The following is a 21,039-nucleotide window of genomic DNA, read 5'->3' on the forward strand; positions in this document are numbered from 1 at the left end:
ATATCAGCAAACTTCACAATTCTCTCCGTGCTTCACACTTTACACCCAGAAAACTGCGTGAAATTTTCCCATTTACCTAGTTTTATTACCTTTTTACAGTCTACTACCCCGAACCCGATTGCTTCCGAATGAAAAAAAAAACCTTCATACAAAAGCAAAAATCTCCCACATTTAATCTGCGAAATCAAGATCGAAAAATAAGACATTATCCACAGCGTCACGGCACGTCACGTATAGAGAAAAAAAAGCCCAAAATTACTTTTCGAATCACGACATCGCGTGCGCTCGTAAAATTTCCAAACCCATATGGGTGTCACATGCGAGAAAATGAAAAACACACACAACATTTATTCGTTTTTCTTTTCACAAAACCGGGAATCAAGGTAATAAACACACAATTTCCGGGGACGAAATGTGATTGTCGGGTTCGGGCCAGTTGACCAGTTTTATGACCGACGCACTTGGCGCTCTGGCGTCCGAAAAGGGAAAATTGGAGTTTTTTTTCCGGGTAGAGTTGGACATACGTGTTGGAAATTGAATGAAAAAGAAGGATAATTAAATTGATTTCTGGGCGGAAAATGTGTGACCTAGTTTTATGACCTGGGCAGGTTGGTTTTTCCTTGATTTAATAAAAGACTGATGAAATTTATGGGATGTTGCATACCTTGAGGCGTTAGCATTTTCCCGGTAGATGACAGAACTAGTCAGCTCTTCAGTTGAATACCTTCAGGCGTTTGAAAAATTCTCTCAATAGATGGCAGCATCCCCACCTCAATCCAATTCTGTCCATCAACCCCTTAGACACTCAATTTTATCAGATGCATCAAACTGCCAGCATGATTCCGGGGATCGGATAGCCGAAAAGTGATAAATTAACTGATATTTAATCACAATAAAAAGCCATTAAGCCTTTGTCCCTCAATGGTGACACCCCGTCGCCTCCGGTCAGGCCGGTGTTTTTGAAAAAATGAGACACCCTCCTACAAAATAAAAAAAAATCATCGTCCCTAACAAGCACTTGGGCCGTGCTGTGTTGTCACCCCACAAAACTATGAGGACAACAGAGAAAAAAAATCGCCATCCTAAAAACCATATCTTAATTACAGCCAGTTTAGAGTCCAGCTGAAAATAAAATCCCTTCTTGTTAAATTCAGACAACAACAAAAAACCTAGGATAGTTAACATTAGCCGATTCGATTCTCCCTGCACTTCCTCCGTCCAACAAAATAAAAATATATTTTTATAATGACCCAAATATGTTCCGAACTTGGGCCACTCGCTGTGAACGGCACCCCATTTGAAATCAAATAGACAAAAACTAAAAAAAAATCGACCATCGAATGTCCCTCAACGCAAGATTCCTGCGTGTGTTTACATTGCAATTCAACATCCCTCGATAGAGAAAAAAAACAACCGGAGTAAAAACCAACGCCAGGTGTTCGTCATTACTTCCTCGTCAGGGTTCGAAAATGGACTTGACTTGTTTTTTTGGTGGTGAGCTCCGCACAGTGACACTCTATTGCGAGCAGTCCTGATGATGACTTTTAGTTTTGTTTTGCTGCTAAAATTTTGGGGGACGCTTTTTTGTTGTTTGTTGTGGAGAGGGTCTAAAGTTGTATTATTTGTTTTAAGAATGTAGCTGGTTTGAGGCAGAACATGTGTAAAAGTACACCTGAAGTGTCAAAACTGTTGCTTTATATTATTTTATGTGGCATATTTGTTGTAAATATTTGTAATTTTTGTTGCCAACATTATTGAACCATGCTGAAACTCTTTATAAAACAAGAACTATGTTAAAATGGAAACAGTTATTTTCAGTGAAAATTTTTTATACGATAGTAGTGGAGCTTGTTAAAAAGTATTTTTATTATGATTCAACATATTTATCATTTTTCAAAACTATAAGAAATCTACAGAAACACTGTTTCTTTTTTAGCCAAGAAAATCATCTGTTCAATCAGAAGAAATGAAATCAAAGTCAAAGACTTTATGAAATAGTAAAAAAAGAATAAATCGAAACACCAATTACAATATTTGAAACAATAATCGATTTAGAAGTGAAAAAATTACTTAAATATCAGAAAAAATTGTTTGAAATGATTTTGTTTGCATAAAAAAATATATTTATATATTGAATTCAAATTTAACATAACAGTCCCTTTGAAACCAAATTTCCAAAGAACCAGGTATTTCACAAAGTATTTCACGATTTTTTAATTGTGTGTTTCACTTTGTTAAAACTATGTCCACACATTCCCTATGTCGATTTCGTGTCTGCGGCAAAGTAGTAGGTTATGACAAGAACTTTTCAAAAAGAAAAAGGTACCTAGAAAAAAAATCTGTGTTTTTATTTTACTTTGTATATGTTAAATTTCAAAAAAACAATTAGTAAATATGTTTTTTAAATACGTATCTTTTAATTTTTGATTTTTTTTAAATATGTTTTTGTGAACTAAAAAGGCATACTTTGGCGAAAAAAACTATTTCAAAAATATTGTTATTTAATAAATCGAATCAAATATGCAATCGAAAAGTACTTTATAGTTTGTTTGGTAAACTACATATTTTTTTATTTATATTTATTCAGATTTTTTTCTTCCATGTACATTCATTCAGTTAAAATATTATTGAGTGTCCAATCACAATTGATGACTTTTACCTCAATTTTAAATACTAGCATCATTCATTTACTCATGAAATATTGTAGCTTTCGCTATTCAGTGATTTCAAATGTAGGAGGTCCTACATGTACAAAAGGGAAAAGGGATACCTTAAAACTAACTTATAAACTATATAAAGAGCGGAACAATGCAGCTGAATTATCTTATTGGACATAACATCCAAAGTGTTAACTTCGGCTATTTGATGAAGTTCACTGGTGCTAAACCAGGGAGGAAGTTTCAGAATCATTTTCAGAATTTTGTTCTGAATCCTCTGAAGTTTTTTCTTCCTGGTTAAGCAACAGCTTGTCCAGATCGGCACAGCATAAAGCATGGCAGGTCTGAAAATTTGTTTATAAATTAACAGTTTATTCTTGAGACAAAGTCTAGAATTCCTGTTTATAAGTGGATACAAACATTTAATATATTTGTTACATTTAACCTGGATACTTTCAATGTGATCCTTGTAAGTAAGGTTTTTGTCAAAAGCAAGTCCAAGATATTTCACTTGATCCTCCCACTTGTTACTACGGGCTTTCCCCATGCTTGGGTCTGAAGGACCCTGACAACGCCCCAGCCGGTTGGTCTTAGAGCCACGGCCGGACTGGGGTGGGCTCAGGGCCTCTTTTCGCGCTGGCGGGGCTAGTCAAGCAAGAGCTCTTTCTTTCAAGGGTCGGCTCGAAGCTCAAGGAATCAAGGCACTATTTTAGTTAAATTAAGCACTGTATTTCTTGGACTCACGCTGTGTATGTGTGTGTGTTAGTGCGGGGCAGGTTGGCTACTGCATCTGCTTCTGCTGGTCACCTCCGATGACACTCTCGTGGCTGGCTTGCTCCGGAGGTCCGCGATCGCCTCGACCGCGTCCGGAACTTGTTTCTGGAGCATCTGGCATGCTGTTTGCCGGTACGCCCACGCCACGCACGAGGGGGGGGGAGGCGGCGGCGCTGGTATCTCCGGCCTTGCAGGCCGACATCTTGGGTGTGGGTTAGACCGGGGCCACGTGGTCACGTGCCGGGTCTTCAGGCGGTTCTTGGATGGACATTCGCCGGATAGCCTTCGGCATCGAGTCCGTCACTTCGGCGTGCTGGTGGCGATCGTTCGCGGTCGCCGTGATCTGGTTCTTGAGCGGAAACCTTGGGTCCTTCGGTAGAGAACACAGGGGGGAGGAGGGGGGGGGGGGATTAGAGTACTACTGGGTCAGCTTTGAGGGTTCACTATCGATTTCACTCGAGTTATACCTGATTCGCCGTTACTTGCGCAACTCCTCTAATTTTCCACTTACTACATGTACAATGACAAACTTGTTAAGTCTTGACGATCACTTCTTGTTCTTCAGCTCGATGTTGCTTGCTGGGAAGGTCAAGTGGAAAAGGTCTTCCAAGTCGATGCTGACCTTCAGTAGAGTACTCTCTCGCTTCTTTTTAGCCCCTTTATTCCCTTTTTCCTCTAGTCCTCTCCTTACAGTACTACTTCGTACTTTTCTGGTAGCAATCCCGCAAGGTTGGTTTGTACAGTGTGTTAACAAAGTTTATTCCTGCGGTTTGCAATAACAGTGTGTTTTATGGTTATTTGCCCTAGCTGTGCTCTGATTTTATATTGTTTGTGATATTAAATTTACTTTTATTTACTTGACGACATTTACTTTTAAGACTACACAAACTCTCTAATCTGTGATACCCTAATTTTAATGTAAAGCTTGCAAAATCCTCCTATTTGCCCATGACTGATTAAGGGGCAAAGTAGAGCATGTAGCCGCAACGGTAACACACTTTAAATTTACCTCATTCATCTTTATAATGTGATGACTTTTTGGTTTAAGAAAATCAGCCCTTAGTTTGTGAGGGAAAATAATAAGTTGAGTTTTCGCAGCATTTGGAGTAATTTTTCATTCTTTCAAATAAGAATTGAAAATATCCAAGCTTTTTTGTAATCTTCTTGTGATGACACGAAGGCTTCTACCTTTGGCGGAGATGCTTGTATCATCAGCAAATATAAACTACATATATCGTTCCCAAGCCACGTTTGGGTAAATATTTTGATTTCTTTTCGTGCAGGAAACAATATCCTGCAGTTGTCTCTCTGAGGCTTTGAAATTGAGTTTCTGATATACACAGCCTCATAAAGAATTCAAATTGATGAAAATGAGATTTCCTAAGTTTCACCTTATTAGTCTGTTATTTGCAATAGACCATATCACGAAAACTAAAAAATAAATAAACTGTTGTGAAATAAAGATATTTTTTTTAAATTTTAAAAATAACTATTTCAAAATTTGAAATCCGGCATAACTTTTGAAAAGGTCTTTTTTGGCAATCTCAATAAAATCTTTGTTGTACAATAGCCAACACCCCCCCCCCCCCCCCCCTTCTAGGTGTCCACGTGGTTTATGGATGGTCCCAAGACATAATTTTACTCATAACTATCATTTTTTGGACCAAATTTGTATGAATTGATTGATCAGAAAATTAAACAAAGGATTCGTATTTTAGCATTGAATTTCCAACCAATGATTTTCGAAATATTGTCAGTTGAAAATTACATACTAATTAATCGACACTTCGTCAGCTGTGTGCTATCTTGTGACATAGACCATTTTGGTTGAAAATGAGTTAATGATGACGTTTTGCTATACTAAACAAACACTACAAGATTTTTTTTTCTGTTTGAGTATTAAGACACGGAATCCTGATTACAAGGACTATTGTATCGTGTTACCCATTTTTACTGTTATTAAGCATTTCCAGATCTATAACACAGTTCCTATTGAGAGGAAAAGTGCTGTTCCATCCAGATGCTGTAAACTCCATTCCTTGTGCCTTGTGCGCTATGTATCGCTAGAATCGCGGTGACAATTTTTTCGTGTCATTTTTCAAGCTCTTCCCAGCAGCTATTATTTGCCGCGCGGAGTCTTGTAAAGACAATTGTCTTTTTGCGGTGCTACTTTTGCGATGTTCCCTTTGCTCTGATCTGGACAATGCGACTGGACTGCAGTGCAATACCGATCGGCTGGGCATTATTTACATGCGAAGACACGAGGAAAGTATTTTGGGAAGAGGCGCAAAGGAATATCCCAAGATTGATCACATGCTAGAAGAGCACGTGAAGCAACCGTTTTATACTCATACGGTTGCTGCTACCTCTGAACTTAAACCTAAGGCTGCCACCCTGAGAAGAACCCATGACTTTCCGCTTATGAGGCGAAACCCGTAACCATTCGGCCACAGGAGGTTGGCAACACTACAAGATGCTTTAACCCGATTTTGGAAACACGCTTTCGTTTCCCGGATATCCCAATACACACTTGTGACATAGACCAATTTATCATCAAAATGATCGTGCACACTTGTGACACGTCATACATGTTGTTGGAAAATGTGGATTTTTTTCTTTTTTCACAAATTTATGTACACACATACTTTCTAAAGGCAATGAAACCTTTTGTTTTTGAAAATATACTGGTTAAGTCGGTTAAACTATTGATTTAAGCCTATTTTAGTTTGTATGGGAATTCTGTGCACACTTGTGACACGTAGTACAATTTAACTTTCGAAACACACTTGTGACACGTGCTTTTCAGATTTTCGTTTACATAATTTACTGTATCTTTTAACTGGTGTAACCAAATTAGTTGAAACTTGGAGCGTTTGTTAAGCGATAGTATACAAACCAATTGCTTCAAAAAGTTTGGCTCTATCATTCATAATTTTGAAATTATTTACCTACAAACTTTAAAAATCGATTTTCTCGAAAAGTACTAAATGGTCGTTGTCACAAGATAGCACACAACTGACGACTTGTTGAGAAAAACTCATTTTCATCTATTCAAATTTTCTGTAAGGCTGTATGTCAAGGACTAACTGTTCGATTTTCGAAGTTTCAGAGATAAAATTGTAGAAAATTTTCTCTGATTTTCAAAAATATTTTTTTGCAATTCCGTCGTGGATTTACTTACTTTTTCATTCTCGAGCGACGAAACGGCCTACTTTTCTCTACCAAAAATAATAGAATGGGAAATTAATACCTTTCAATACCAGTGCAAATGGGTGATGAAAAGTTGAACTTCTTAGCACTTGTATCGAAAAGTAACATTTTTCAATATTGTTTTGCTTTGAAGGGTGAATTAACTTAACACATGAATGTTTGACATAAAATTTCGTTCAAAAAGCGTTTTTCGGAATTGCATTTTTTTTTTCGATAATTATAACCCAAGCTTGACTTTTACTCCAAAATGATGCACTTTATCAAAAAATACATTTACATTTAGATACCCATTTTGTATGATTAGTCCGCAAAATTGTATGGAGACATACATAAACATAAACAAGAACATGTATGACATTCCAGTTAAATTGATTTTTGTAAAACTGAAATTCAATAGAAATATTTTTTCAAACCTTCAAGATAGTTTTCGCAACTTATATGGAACATTTATGCAAACATGGGCAGTTTAGCTTTTTAAAACAGACAATTTTCCTTTGAAAAATTCCGCAACCTTTCATTTAATATGTAAAGGTGATAAAAATTGTAAATAAATCGCTGAAAGAACCTCCAACACTCGATCATGCTTAAAAGTTAAACAAGTTGTAAATTGATGATTTACATACACGGAGAAAATAGAGTTCCCAAAAACAAAGTGTTCAAATCCCATGGTACGATTTTGAAAAACGTACCATGAAATTTGAACACTTTGTTCGTGGTTCTCATTTTCATGAACGCTTGTTCACGATTTTGGGAACTCTTTTTTCTCCGTGTATAATCAAATAAATTGAATTAGAGTGAACCCATACAAAAATTTAAAATAAAATTCAAGAAAGCAACATAATCGTACATCTGGCGAAAAAAAATTAAAACTCTTCTTCCAAACAGGATTCCTCAATTCTCACGCTCGAATCACCGCCGACAATAATCCATCAAAAATCTCCGATCAACCGTAAAATTAGATTTGCGCGATCGCCAAACCATTTCACTCCTTTCCGAAACCAAAAGTGTTTGATTTGTACCCCCCAAATCAAATACATTTCGAAAATGAAAATTTCCTCCTCTCAAGAGTTGTTACCAGGTTCTTTTTTTCTCTGTTTGAACAAAAGAACCTGACATCTTTAGGGATTCAACGTCCCTTTTTTTTCGTTCTAGACGGATTACGAGATTTTGCTACCGGGCCTTAACACCCCTTGAAATTGAAAAATACAAGAAAGAAAAACACATTTTAAGCTTGGAATGGTGTGATAGGCCGATTATGAGGTAATGAGTGCGAAGTTAATGCATTTTATGGGTGGTGTTTTTTTTCTGTTTTCTACACCAAAAATTACATCGTTAATCACACGCACCGTTGGCGAAATTAGTATTCGTCTTACGGCGCGACTTAAAACGTGTCATTTTGAGGAGTGAAAAGGAAGTCTTATTCTAATTATACGAACGGGAATCCCTGGAGAGTGTGGAAAAAATGACCACCCTCGACGAGATCGGAAGAAGAGCAGTTTTTTCTTGGCTTCTTTTTTTTTTTGTTAAAATTGCTAATCTCGCTCCGTTGTCAAATTGTAAATTGAATGTGATTAATTACCAAGTTGAAAAGGGCAGAGATGTTTTTTGTTGCACTCATCTTATTTTTTTTAAGAATAAAAGTGAGATGGATTCAATCTTGTTTTTTTTTCTTATTCATGACGAATGTTCGCACCATGAATGATGGCATTAATTATTCAAAAAATAATTTGTAATTGAAAACAGCTTCTGTCGGCAGGCGGTCATTTTTCAAACATTGTCCTGAAGGAAAAGAAAAAAGGGACCACGTAAATCCTTCAAATATGGCAACAATAACCATAAGGGGGCAGGATGTCCTGCCCGGGGTGACCTTTTCCGTTGATGATGATGTTCAATCCCATGTATTTACAACAAATCAAAATCCCATTATCTGGTCCCTTGACCAAATAAAGAGGAAGCAAAGCCCATTAAAGTGAAAGTGAAAAGCGAAGGTCCGAGGTAATCCCGGGGACACAAAAACAAATACCGGTCGAAATCCTTTGGACCGAAAAGGACACGCGCCTCAAGCCTACGCGTGACATACCAGGGATGTGCTCCAGGGTGAAAACTCAATTTCTCACGCGAAACTTCGGTGGTGGGGCCCTTGGATGGGACAGAATCTCGATTAATGGCCTCACTTCCGAAAACAATTTGTAGTCTTTTGGGCGTGTGTGAAACCGACTGACCAAACATCGATAATGGGTGTTTAGATTGTAATCGGATTCGGAAAGGTTCAATTTGCACTTTTGTTCGGGGTTTTCTGGAAGGTATACGGTTCACATGAAATATTTTATTCTTTTAAAATAAAACTAGTTCTACAGCCAGAACAAATTTTTTAACCAACAAAAAGACGTCTCATAAGTGAAGTAGCTAATTGACATTCCATCCCCCTCTGCAATGCAGTTGAAGCTCAAAGACAGTAATAAAGTCCTGCTCAGCGGTTCATTGCAATTTCCCCTGAGGTCATCCGATTGACACTTGTTTGACATCCCCCCGTTCTGCAATCCTTCCGAAACTCCGACTGCCCAGGACATCCGTCCATCCAAAACGGACACATAACCGGACGCATACGGGATAACTCAAGTGCTTCTTTCTTTTGAAGTCGGCCCACACATTCAGAGTCATATCCAATTACGCGTGGAGCCTTCTGTCTCATTATTACCTATTATTACCTTAGCAGTCGTTGGTTGGTTTGGAGTTTGGGGACAATTTCCCGAAGAATTCATCGTCAGTCAAGCAGGCAGCGACGAAAGAGTTGTCGGGCGTCCTTGGCAACAGTGTTGACGCAGATCAAAGGATGTCAGGACGATGATGCACCTAAAAGCCTGCTGCGATGTGTCACTGGTGACCAAATGGGACAAGAGAGTTATGATGATGATGTCCGAATCGTCAAGCTGCTGCGATTAGGAAATATGAAAGATCAAATGATTTTCTCATTGATAGAGTTGCTTGTTTTATCTTTGCAATAAGTTCAAAGGTGACGTTTTGATTGGCAAGAAAGGCCAATTATGGCGTTACTCGAATGCAAGTGTACCGATGAAAATTGGTTCAATTAGCAGCACAAAGAAAGTGTTAAGATTGTAAAAGGCTTCGTATTTGTTAAGTCTCAATCCCATTCGTGAATGCAACAATCAATTATTTATTTAAAAAAAAAAAAAAGTTTTTCCTTGGTTTTTTTTTATTTTGATCATAACAAAAAAAATAAAAAGGTTCCCCTCCCATTCTTTTATAAAAAAAAAAACATCAAACATAAATTTACAAAATTTACCATGATACATCATTCAAATATAAATTATTGAAACAATCAGGTGACTCTTCAATAATCCACGTGGGCTTTTGAGGGGTAAGGGGGTTTTAAAAAATTTCAATATTCCTAAATCCTCTTTGCCAAATAGTAGTTATGTCGAGCGATATGATTTGGTCAAAAAATACCCCTACAAATAAAATGTTACTGAAATGTCCACAACACAAAATTCGAATTCATTACCGTGAATGTAATTACTTTTTTACTTTTTTTCATTTACGATTTTTAACAATTCAAAATAATCTTAAATAATATTATCTTTTTTTATGTAAGGTGGCTAGAGCAACCATTTTGCGTCACCTTAAATCGGATCACAAAATAACAGTGCAGTGCTTTAATGGCCCCATGTGGCTGTAATTTAGAAAACTAATTTTTTTTTTCATATGGGTAAGTGTTATTTAACAAACGTTTTGCATAACTGTTAAAAATTTTCCAGAAAAATCTAGGTAAATACAATAAAAAAAATCCTAAAATCCAAAACCATTAAAAAAACGTTACTTAATCCACCTTTAGGTGGTTGGTGCCTTCCTCGCATTCATAAAGTGAATACACTACACAGCCTCCAAAAAGTGTATAAATAACACTTATTTTTATCAAAATATATGAGATCTGGCCTCAAATAAAGTGTATTGAAAACACTAAAGTACTTATAACTTTTGATAGGGTTGTCAGATCTTCAATCTTTTGGGCTCATTGCAAAGGTCTTTTAATTACCTTTCCTACACTGAAAAAAAAAAGAAGTTATCCAATTCCTAAATTTTAGGAATTTGCCAGCTTCTGCCAGAGAAGTCATCCAATTCCTAAATTTGCTGGCCCAATTTAGGAATTCTGATACTTCTTTCCATCAACGAGCTTAAACTGACAGCAAAGCTACATGAGCGCTATCTGAACGAGATTTTTCGAACTATCGTCAAGCTTTGTACAGCGAAACTTTTGCTTTCCTTTGTTCGGACAGTCAGTCTGCTGTAGAAGGAGGAGCGGTTCGCGCACGCGTCTTTACGGAGGTAATTTTTTAGAAAAAAACGGTCCCCGGAACCAATCCGGGTTGACCAAAAGTAGTGTCCGCGAGTAAAAGGAGTGTGGGGGTGGTGCGGGTATACGATGGGTCGCATGATAGATCCGGACAACTTTTTCATCAACATATTCGAGATCCGCCCTCAAAAAAGTGTATAAATAACACTTAAGTGCTCATAACTTTTGATGGGGTTGTCAGATCTTCTATCGCGTTAGAAAGAACTTTGAAATACCTTTCTAACAATATATAGCATGACGGGTTTTCTTACAAAAAAGCACTCTTTTTACAATCTTCCCAAGTTTAGCTAAAATCGTTTTTTAGGATAACTTTTGAAGTACTTTTCTAAACTTCATAATATTAACTAAGGTTTTGTGGGACCCCAAGACGGATCGAATGAGACCAAAATGGTCCAAATCGGTGCAACCAGTCCGGAGATAATCGTGTGCATATTTTTCGGTGCACGGACTTACAGACATACACATGCACAGACATTTGTTCAGAATTTGATTTTGAGTCGATAGGTATACATAAAGCTGGGTCTAGGAGGTCAAAGTAAGAAGTTCGTTTTTCGAGTGATTTTAAAGCCTTTCCTCATTTAGGTGAGGAAGGCAAAAAATACTAGCGCCTGTCATTTTTTCAAAATAGAACTATTCAATTCTTTGAAATATTTCTAAATATTTACATAATTTATCTCATAAATCTTTAAAAATAAAATACCAAATTAGAAAGACTATAAACTTACAGAAATATATTACAAACATGAAAAATGGGAAAAATATCTTGATTCCGCTTTTTTCTCTTAAATGATTTTTTTACTATTAATGTTTGAAGAAATGGAAAAGAAAACTTTCAGAAATATTACTTATTTAAACCAAAAAGTAGTTTTGAAAGAGTATGAAATTCACGAAAAAATGTTTAAAAGAATGGTAAAATTGAGTTTAATATAAATGATACAATAATATTTTCGAAACAAAATTTCGATAAACGCAAAGATAGTAAACAAAAAAAAATGTTGCAAGAATATAAAAAAAATTAAATCAGTTTTTTTTTTTATTTTTGTTATGAGCAGTAGATGTTTTTTAGTACGGAACTACTCTCAAAAATATTCTATAGACAAGAATAAATTATTTTAGAAGAATAGCAAAATTTTCAATTATATCACAAATACAAAAAAAAACTTTATTCAAAAGATTATGAAAATATGCTTGCACTTTTAAAAGTCCAAAAACTCTTATGTTTGAAATATTTATCAAAACTATGACTAAAACAGAAATAAATAACATTGAAGAAAAAATTAAGAAAAAAACTCACTGAATTGTTTACACCTGGTAAAAATATAATAAAAGAAAATATACTACTTGACTCATTCTCACCCAACTCACACAACAGTTGCCCCGACCCCTCTTTGATTTGCGTGAATCTTTGCCCTTAGGAGTAAATTTTGTCGCTGATAACGAATCCGAGTTCCGTTTTTTTATATCTCGTGACGGAGGGGTGATACGGCCCTTTCCATGATGGCGTACTAAAAATTCAGAAAAAAACGTATTTTTCATCGAAAAAGCACAAAAAAAGTTTTAAAAATCCTGTTATTTTCCGTTACTCAACTATAAAAAATTGGGAGCATGTCATTTTAGGGGAAATTTTATGTATTTTTCGAATCTGCATTCACCCAGAAAAGTCTTTCTTTTTATTTAAAACAAAAAAAATCATTTTGAAATTTTGTGTTTATTGTAACTTTGCATAGTCAGATAATAACAAATATTTTGATACATAAACATAAGGCGATTTTCCCGATTTCGTTTGAGTTAGTTGAGAATTACCCATTTTGAATTCAAATATGTTACAATGGTGACTATTTCTTATATAACTTTTTAAATCACTGCTCAATTTTGCATGTTTTTTCTCATTTTCTCACTTTTTACCTTAAATTCTCAAAAATATTTTTGTCTCATTTTTTTCAAGTTTTGCAAAAAATCTGTTTTTTTAATTTTACTATTTTTAACTGTATCTTTTTGTCCATTCAACCTATTGACAACTTTAGACCTTTTGTATTTTTGACCTTATGTGGTTTTCCCGCTTAAGAACACATTGTTCGACGATAACTTTTAAGTTTGAATTTACCGTTATTGAATCTACACAGCAAAAAATAATGTAAAAATGGAAGGTTGAAAACAGAATGTTGAAAAAAAGAATGATGAATTTTACCTCTATAATTGTTGAATAACGAAATTATTTTTTGTCAAACAGGTTTTACACAAAAAATGTGTAATATTACCTATTTTTTGATGAATATTCAACATTATTTTTGCTACTCGTATACTTGAGTAATATTCATCAAATTTAGGTACAATATTCAACCATCTTTTGACCCAGGGACTTTGACAACTGTCAAACGCAACGTTTTGAAAAGTGGTTGGCAGAAGCCTGTCGGATCGTGATTCAATCGTCGCGTGTCCGGGAGTTTTGGTCGCTCGTGCGTCAAACAATCGTTGCAGATTCTGTGCCGTCGTCGTTGTGTGTTTTGGTGAGTTTGTGTTGGTGCTTCTTCCGGATCGGTCTGGAGGAAGGTGCCAGTGTGTCCGGGTGTTTACGTCCAGGAATCGTCGCAGATTCCGCGCCGCCGTCGTAGTTTATTTTGGTGAGTTTGTGTTGGTGCTTCTTCCGGATCGGTCTGGAGGAAGGTGCCAGTGTGTCCGGGTGTTTACGTCCAGGAATCGTCGCAGATTCCGCGCCGCCGTCGTCGTTTATTTTGGTGAGTTTGTGTTGGTGCTTCTTCCGGATCGGTCTGGAGGAAGGTGCCAGTGCGTCCGGGTGTTTACGTCCAGGAATCGTCGCAGATTCCGCGCCGCCGTCGTCGTTTATTTTGGTGAGTTTGTGTTGGTGCTTCTTCCGGATCGGTCTGGAGGAAGGTGCCAGTGCGTCCGGGTGTTTACGTCCAGGAATCGTCGCAGATTCCGCGCCGCCGTCGTCGTTTATTTTGGTGAGTTTGTGTTGGTGCTTCTTCCGGATCGGTCTGGAGGAAGGTGCCAGTGTGTCCGGGTGTTTACGTCCAGGAATCGTCGCAGATTCCGCGCCGCCGTCGTCGTTTATTTTGGTGAGTTTGTGTTGGTGCTTCTTCCGGATCGGTCTGGAGGAAGGTGCCAGTGCGTCCGGGTGTTTACGTCCAGGAATCGTCGCAGATTCCGCGCCGCCGTCGTCGTTTATTTTGGTGAGTTTGTGTTGGTGCTTCTTCCGGATCGGTCTGGAGGAAGGTGCCAGTGCGTCCGGGTGTTTACGTCCAGGAATCGTCGCAGATTCCGCGCCGCCGTCGTCGTTTATTTTGGTGAGTTTGTGTTGGTGCTTCTTCCGGATCGGTCTGGAGGAAGGTGCCAGTGTGTCCGGGTGTTTACGTCCAGGAATCGTCGCAGATTCCGCGCCGCCGTCGTCGTTTATTTTGGTGAGTTTGTGTTGGTGCTTCTTCCGGATCGGTCTGGAGGAAGGTGCCAGTGCGTCCGGGTGTTTACGTCCAGGAATCGTCGCAGATTCCGCGCCGCCGTCGTCGTTTATTTTGGTGAGTTTGTGTTGGTGCTTCTTCCGGATCGGTCTGGAGGAAGGTGCCAGTGTGTCCGGGTGTTTACGTCCAGGAATCGTCGCAGATTCCGCGCCGCCGTCGTCGTTTATTTTGGTGAGTTTGTGTTGGTGCTTCTTCCGGATCGGTCTGGAGGAAGGTGCCAGTGCGTCCGGGTGTTTACGTCCAGGAATCGTCGCAGATTCCGCGCCGCCGTCGTCGTTTATTTTGGTGAGTTTGTGTTGGTGCTTCTTCCGGATCGGTCTGGAGGAAGGTGCCAGTGTGTCCGGGTGTTTACGTCCAGGAATCGTCGCAGATTCCGCGCCGCCGTCGTCGTTTATTTTGGTGAGTTTGTGTTGGTGCTTCTTCCGGATCGGTCTGGAGGATAGTGCCAGTGCGTCCGGGTGTTCCGGGTGTTTACGTCCAGGAATCGTCGCAGATTTCGTGTCACCGTCGTCGTTTGTTTTGGTGAGTTTGTGTTAGTGCTTCTTCCGGATCGGTCTGGAGGAAGGTGCCAGTGCGTTTGGGTGTTTACGTCCAGGAATCGTCGCTGATTCCGTGCCGCCGTCGACGTTTGTTTTGGTGAGTTTATGTTAGTGCTTCTTCCGGACTGGTTTGGAAGAAGAGTCCGGGTGTTTTGGCCACTTGCGCATCCAAGAATCCTTGAAAAGTGGTGCTTTTTTGGTTAAGTTTGAAGGAAGTTGCTTGTCGAGTTTTGGGGTTTGAACAGTTCACGAAGAATCTGATGTACGATCCATTTATTTCAGGATAGTTGGTTAGTCGGGATGATTTGATTATTGTACTTATTCATCCAAAATATAATGAAAAATTGAATTTTTCAACAAACGTTAAATTTGAAGTAAATTACCTCATGTTCATTTTGTAAGTAAAAACAGGACTAATAAATTCCTAATATATTGTTTTTAATTATTTCTCTGAGTGTTATCAAATTGGCTTGGTGAGAAGCATTCTTTGATGGCCCCTCTCGCGTAACACGCATCACTTTTCGGTTTCTGGATTGACACCGCAACAGTTAAGAGTCCTAATGACAATTTTAAATATCATTAAACATATTTTTTTTTCTTCACAATTAAACATAATTATCAACTTATCTTTACAGCTTCTCAGAACAAACGACTCTTGGGAAATGCCAAAGCCAACGTGGAAAAAGCAGCCGCCATAACTGTGCAGAATTTGTTTTTTCGGATCTAATCACCATTAGTCGACGTCTATTTCCACTTTTAGATAAGTTTTGTTTTCTTAAGAATATGACACTTTGTAAAAAAATGGTTTTTTTTGCAGGTGGATATTTCATGTGGGATAATATCTCAAGGATTTCAACTGGTGAAACTTCGTGTGGGAAGGTAGCTACTGCTTGCAGCATTTTTTTGTAAGTACACAGCAAAAACATCCGATGGTAAAATCGCAGGCACATCAGCATTATGAAAAAAGTAATTTATCATTACACTTTGCATGTACAATTTTTGGAAACACAAAAAAGGTGCCACCGATGGGATTCAAACCCAACATTAACAGTATGGACTGGCGCCTTAGCCCGATCGCAATCAGACAGATGAAGAATTAAAAGGATAAACGAATCTATGAGCTTGACATATCGGTCAAGTAGATTTCCCATACTGATGGGCTACATATGCCAGAGTGTAATATTACATAAAATTTCATAAAATAATGCAAAATATATTTTACAACCAGGCTTTTTACACGCAGTCAGATTAATACTTTTTTTGCTGTGTAAATTGCATGGTATCTTGTTTTCATTATTCAGGATCCTCCTCCTTTTTGGACTCAATATTGTACTGACGATGAATAACGTCTTACTCGAAGGTGCTGGGGTACCACTTCGCAGAGAATAGTGCTTCAGATTTCAAACGCTAATATTTCGGTCCAGACGAATCTAAAATGCACGTATTATGCATTCGGTTCAAAATTTGTCAGAATTTTCTATCAAACTTCCTGCAATCGCACAAATTTATGTCCAACATTGTTCCCTTCTCTCTGTTTTAAGTGTTAAAACAATTCAGTTGTAATGCATACAATTTTAAAGCGAAGTTGGCTTTAAGCAAACACATAATTTAATATCTAGTTATATCAGTGCTTTCACTTTTTGTATACTATTAAAGAAATGGCTCAATCCTAAGTCGTACAATTTATGCAAAATTATTTACTCTGGCTTAAATAATTTTCCGATTTCTGCTTCTCCAAATTTGTCGACTGCAAATCGTGAAAAAGGTTTGATTCCGCCTACGAAGGCTCTGACTTAGCAGCTCTGCTGAAATTATTTTCAATCTTGTGCAATGTTTAAAAACAAATAATTAATTGAATAATTATTGAATTCCAACGATATACCTTAAGGTAAAACGGGAAAGCAGCGCCATATTGATACCACGACTAGCATTTTTGGAAGCACCTTTAAAGAAAACACCGTAACTTAAACATGTTCTGTCTGTTGCAGACGCTAAATAGGTCGATAGCGAGCAACCTGTCGAGTTCAGACATTTATTAAAGTTGAACAAAAGTTGTCCAAGAACTGGCGTTCCGTCTAACCTTAAAGTAATATTTGCTAAAAAACTAACTCGGGTCCTTAGAGCGATCAAGCAGTTGGCCGCTAACTGATTGCCACCCACAAAGTACCCTGAAAGTCATGAAAAAAATATTCGTTTGAATCATATGTTTTATTTACGTTCTCTGAAATGGATGACAGTTCAATACCTATCCTTCCACTTTCTCAGCCACAAATTACACATTTTTTAATGCAATAATACACATTCTTTCGTAAAATTCAACATTTTTGCAGTAAATTTCATCATTTTTCTAGGTAAATTTCATCATTATTTGAGGTAAATTTCATCATTTTCTGATGAAAATTCATCATTTTCTAAGGTAAAATTTATCATTTTTTTGCCACAATATCTGTCACCATTTCCTGATGAATATTACCATCATTTTTTTTTCTGTGTAGGATAATTTGAATTTTCAACAAATTTCCCGGAAGATTTTAAATTTATTAGAAATTCTTATCTCGGTTATGATCATTATTTTGCAACAAAATTATATAGGACTGTAATTTTGATTGTCAAAATAAGAACGAGAACCAATTAATGGCTCAACTGCTTGTAACAAATATATTAAAGATCATAACTTCGATCCGTACAGTAAAGCTGAAAAGAGAAAAAATAACAACAATAGTCATGCAAGAAAGTGTGAAAGTGTGAAAGTTTTAGATTTCATTTAGCTTTTTCATTCTAACATTTTATGTTTATTGATTTTTTTAAAATAAACTACAAATAATTACAAAATTTTCGAATATATGGAGCGAGTTTTTTTTTAATGTTTTTATCTCTGTGAGACAAATACATTTAAATTTTTCAATACGATCTAATACAAATTAGTATGATAGCCACCAAAGCATATACTTTTTTTGTGCCACCCTCTCGACCTTGGCCAAAAACAAATGAAATTAGTTACCGTCATCAGGGGTGACATTGGGCCTGGGGGATAACATTAGGTCATACAAAAAAGCGGAAATTTGTATGACCCAATCTCAACCCCAGACCAAATGTCACCCATAATGACGGTAGTGTATTATAAAAAATATATGCTATTCTTTGCTTAGATTTTTGCTCATTAGTAAATCATGCAATCTACTCAAATTTAAATGTTTTGTAAAATGCATATTGCGTCATAAATTTTCAATTTTCATCTCGAAACACATTTAATGTTGTGCTTTTTATAATTTTAAATGGTTGCTTGGTTGGTTTTTTGGTGTCAACTGAGTACCATTTGCTCGCGCGCAAGATAGACTTCTTGGTCCAAACTTCTTACTCTTTGCAATGCCAACTTATCACCTTTCATTTGCGTATAAGATAGCTAAAATCGGTTGAAATGGCGGGGAGTTATGATTATTTAAAAAAAGTGGTTTTTGCGAAAATCGACGAAAATGCAATTTTTCGGACCACTCTAACACGGCGTAGGTCACCCTAATGGCCAAACAAAAAAATACGGGTCTTATTATTTCGGAGAACCCCCAGAAAAATTTTGAGCCCGATCCGAGCACTTTTGTTTTTTTTTTCATGCTGTTTTCGTGGGGAATTGCTGTATACCCGAGCAGGGGTAAATAACACGGGAAAACCATATTTTGGTATTACTTGGCATAATAACAAATACCAAAATGTGCCCTTGGTTGCCCAGTAATAGATGGTATAATACCATGAAATCATACCAAAATACTGTATGGGGAAGACCAAAGCAATACCAAAACGTGCCATTCCAAGGGCAAATGAATACCAGATAATAACAACTTTCCGGGTAAATAAAAATCTCATTGGACAAAAAACAATGAGAATTCTCTATAGGATTACAGCGAGAATTCAAATTGACTAATGGGATTGCAATGAGAAATGGGTAGAATTTTGATGCTATATTTAAATCCTTCGAACAGGCAGGAAAACGAAGTCTTGCTTGGAGAGCCAAAAAATATCAGGTAAAGAAAACTAGAGGAATTCTGGAATCGAACTCATGACAGGTAAGGTGCAGACACCATTTTAGCTACCCGTTTACCAACTAAGCTATCAACGCTTATTGAAAACGGGCTGGTGCTGCATCAACATGTTTTAGCTGCAGGCACAACTATCAGGAAATTCAAAGAAAGAGAAACAAACTAAACCAGAACGAGAAAGGCTTTAGCCCAGGCAGCGTGGCATTTTTCGTGGGATTTTCGAGGATGCATGATTTCTACTGAATAGGATTCAACACAAATCCAATATTAAAAGGATTTTAGAACGAAGTTCGAATACCACATGCATACCAACATTTTGGTATTGAAAGAGTTATTTTATCAAATTAACAAATATTGATTTTTTTTGAGTTTATCGATTATGACGAAAAAGGCACACAATTTTAAGTAAAATCCATTCTAAAATCTTAAATTTTTCAAGTAAAACCTATTGTTGTCGTAAAGTTAATCGTCTAAATATATACATGTGTGTCTTATCATTTTCAAATGTATCAGCATACTTTTAATAATGTTAAACATCATTTAAAATAGATTTTTTTATGAATCAACTTCATTTTATAATATTTTTATTTAAAATAACTTTACAATACCAATGTATGGTATTCCCTAATTTATAAAGATCATTAAATGACTTTTTTAGACCAAAATGAAGTAGTTGGCTTTAATTTGGAGTAGATTTGCGTTTTTAAGTATGTAAGTAAGTAACTTACTTACTTACTTTACTTTACTTTATCAGCAACAGGTCTATCGACCCAACGCTGAACTAATCGAAGATTTCCAGGATGCTCGATCTTGGGCCGCTCGTCTCCAGTCGCCTACAATGTTGGCCGCCCTTGCATCTTCGTCGACTGCACACAGCCAACGCGTACGAGGCCTTCCACGAAGCCGACGACCGCGTCCAGGTTCGCTGCTGAATATCGTTTTAGCCGCCCGCTCGTTCGACATTCTGGCTACATGTCCAGCCCACTTCAGCCTGTCGTGCTTGATGACTTTTACGATATCAGCATGTTTGTAGTCTTGGTACAACTCGAAATTCATGCGCCTGCGCCACCGGTCTCCTACTTGCTTGCCGCTAGTGCGTCCATCCCGGGAATTCCCGGGACAAAAATCCCGGGATTTTTCTAAAACCGGGAATTCCCGAATCCCGGGATTTTTTTGTAATTTGTCCCGGGAAATCCCGAAACCCGAACAGACGGTAATAACTAAATTCATGCCATTTCAATAACAAATACTGTTAAAATAACAGAAAGTGTTATGGAGTATTCTTGCAAAATCCAATTTTGCATAAGAGTTTACTAACAGTTTATGTTATCATAACAAAATTTGTTATTGGTATGATATTGATTGCAAGCCAAAACAACTTAGGAATAACATTTTTTGCAATGGAAGAATATCTCAAACTGTTATTGGGATGATCGGATTAGTTGTTAAAATAACAAAAAATAATAACATAGATTTGTTCGAAGAATAACTAAACATGATGTTAGTCTGTTATTACAATAACAATCCAATAACAAAAAAATCATAACGGCGAATAACAAAACTTGTTATAAATAACATAAAATGTTATTGGCCTAGTATTTTCAAACATCAAAAATTGTTATTCCCAAGTTATTTCCGTCTGCTCGGGAATTGAAAAAAAAAACAAATTTTGGTCTGAAAATTCAAATTTGGTTGTAGAAATAGATGAACAGTTGAATACATAGTAAGCGACACGAATTTCAAAGCATTAAAATCTCAAAAAAATAAAAAAAAGAGTATTATATTTACTCATTTTTAAGGATATTAAATTTAAAAAAATATCCTATTAAATTATTTTTCATCAAATACCGGCAAAATCTGGGGCAAATCAGGACAAATGTAACGAATTAAGACAGCTATTGAAGCCATTTTTTGCATAATGACTTCGGTTCAAACATGAACAGATCATTATAATTCCTAGTATTCGATTTCCAATTATAT

At 36.9% G+C, this 21,039-nt stretch overlaps 1 protein-coding gene across 1 annotated transcript in view; it reads right to left on the minus strand.

The window, feature by feature from the left end:
- Window positions 1–3,645: 3,645 nt before the first annotated feature.
- Window positions 3,646–21,039, minus strand: part of LOC120419688 (uncharacterized) — a 29,350-nt gene continuing 11,956 nt past the window's right edge. The window contains exon 3 of the mRNA XM_039582474.1: window positions 3,646–3,801. Within this exon, the coding sequence (XP_039438408.1) occupies window positions 3,646–3,801 (156 nt within the window). The remainder of the gene's footprint in view (window positions 3,802–21,039) is intronic.

This window comes from Culex pipiens, chromosome 1 (assembly GCF_016801865.2).
Source record: "Culex pipiens pallens isolate TS chromosome 1, TS_CPP_V2, whole genome shotgun sequence".
Classification (NCBI taxonomy): domain Eukaryota; kingdom Metazoa; phylum Arthropoda; class Insecta; order Diptera; family Culicidae; genus Culex; species Culex pipiens.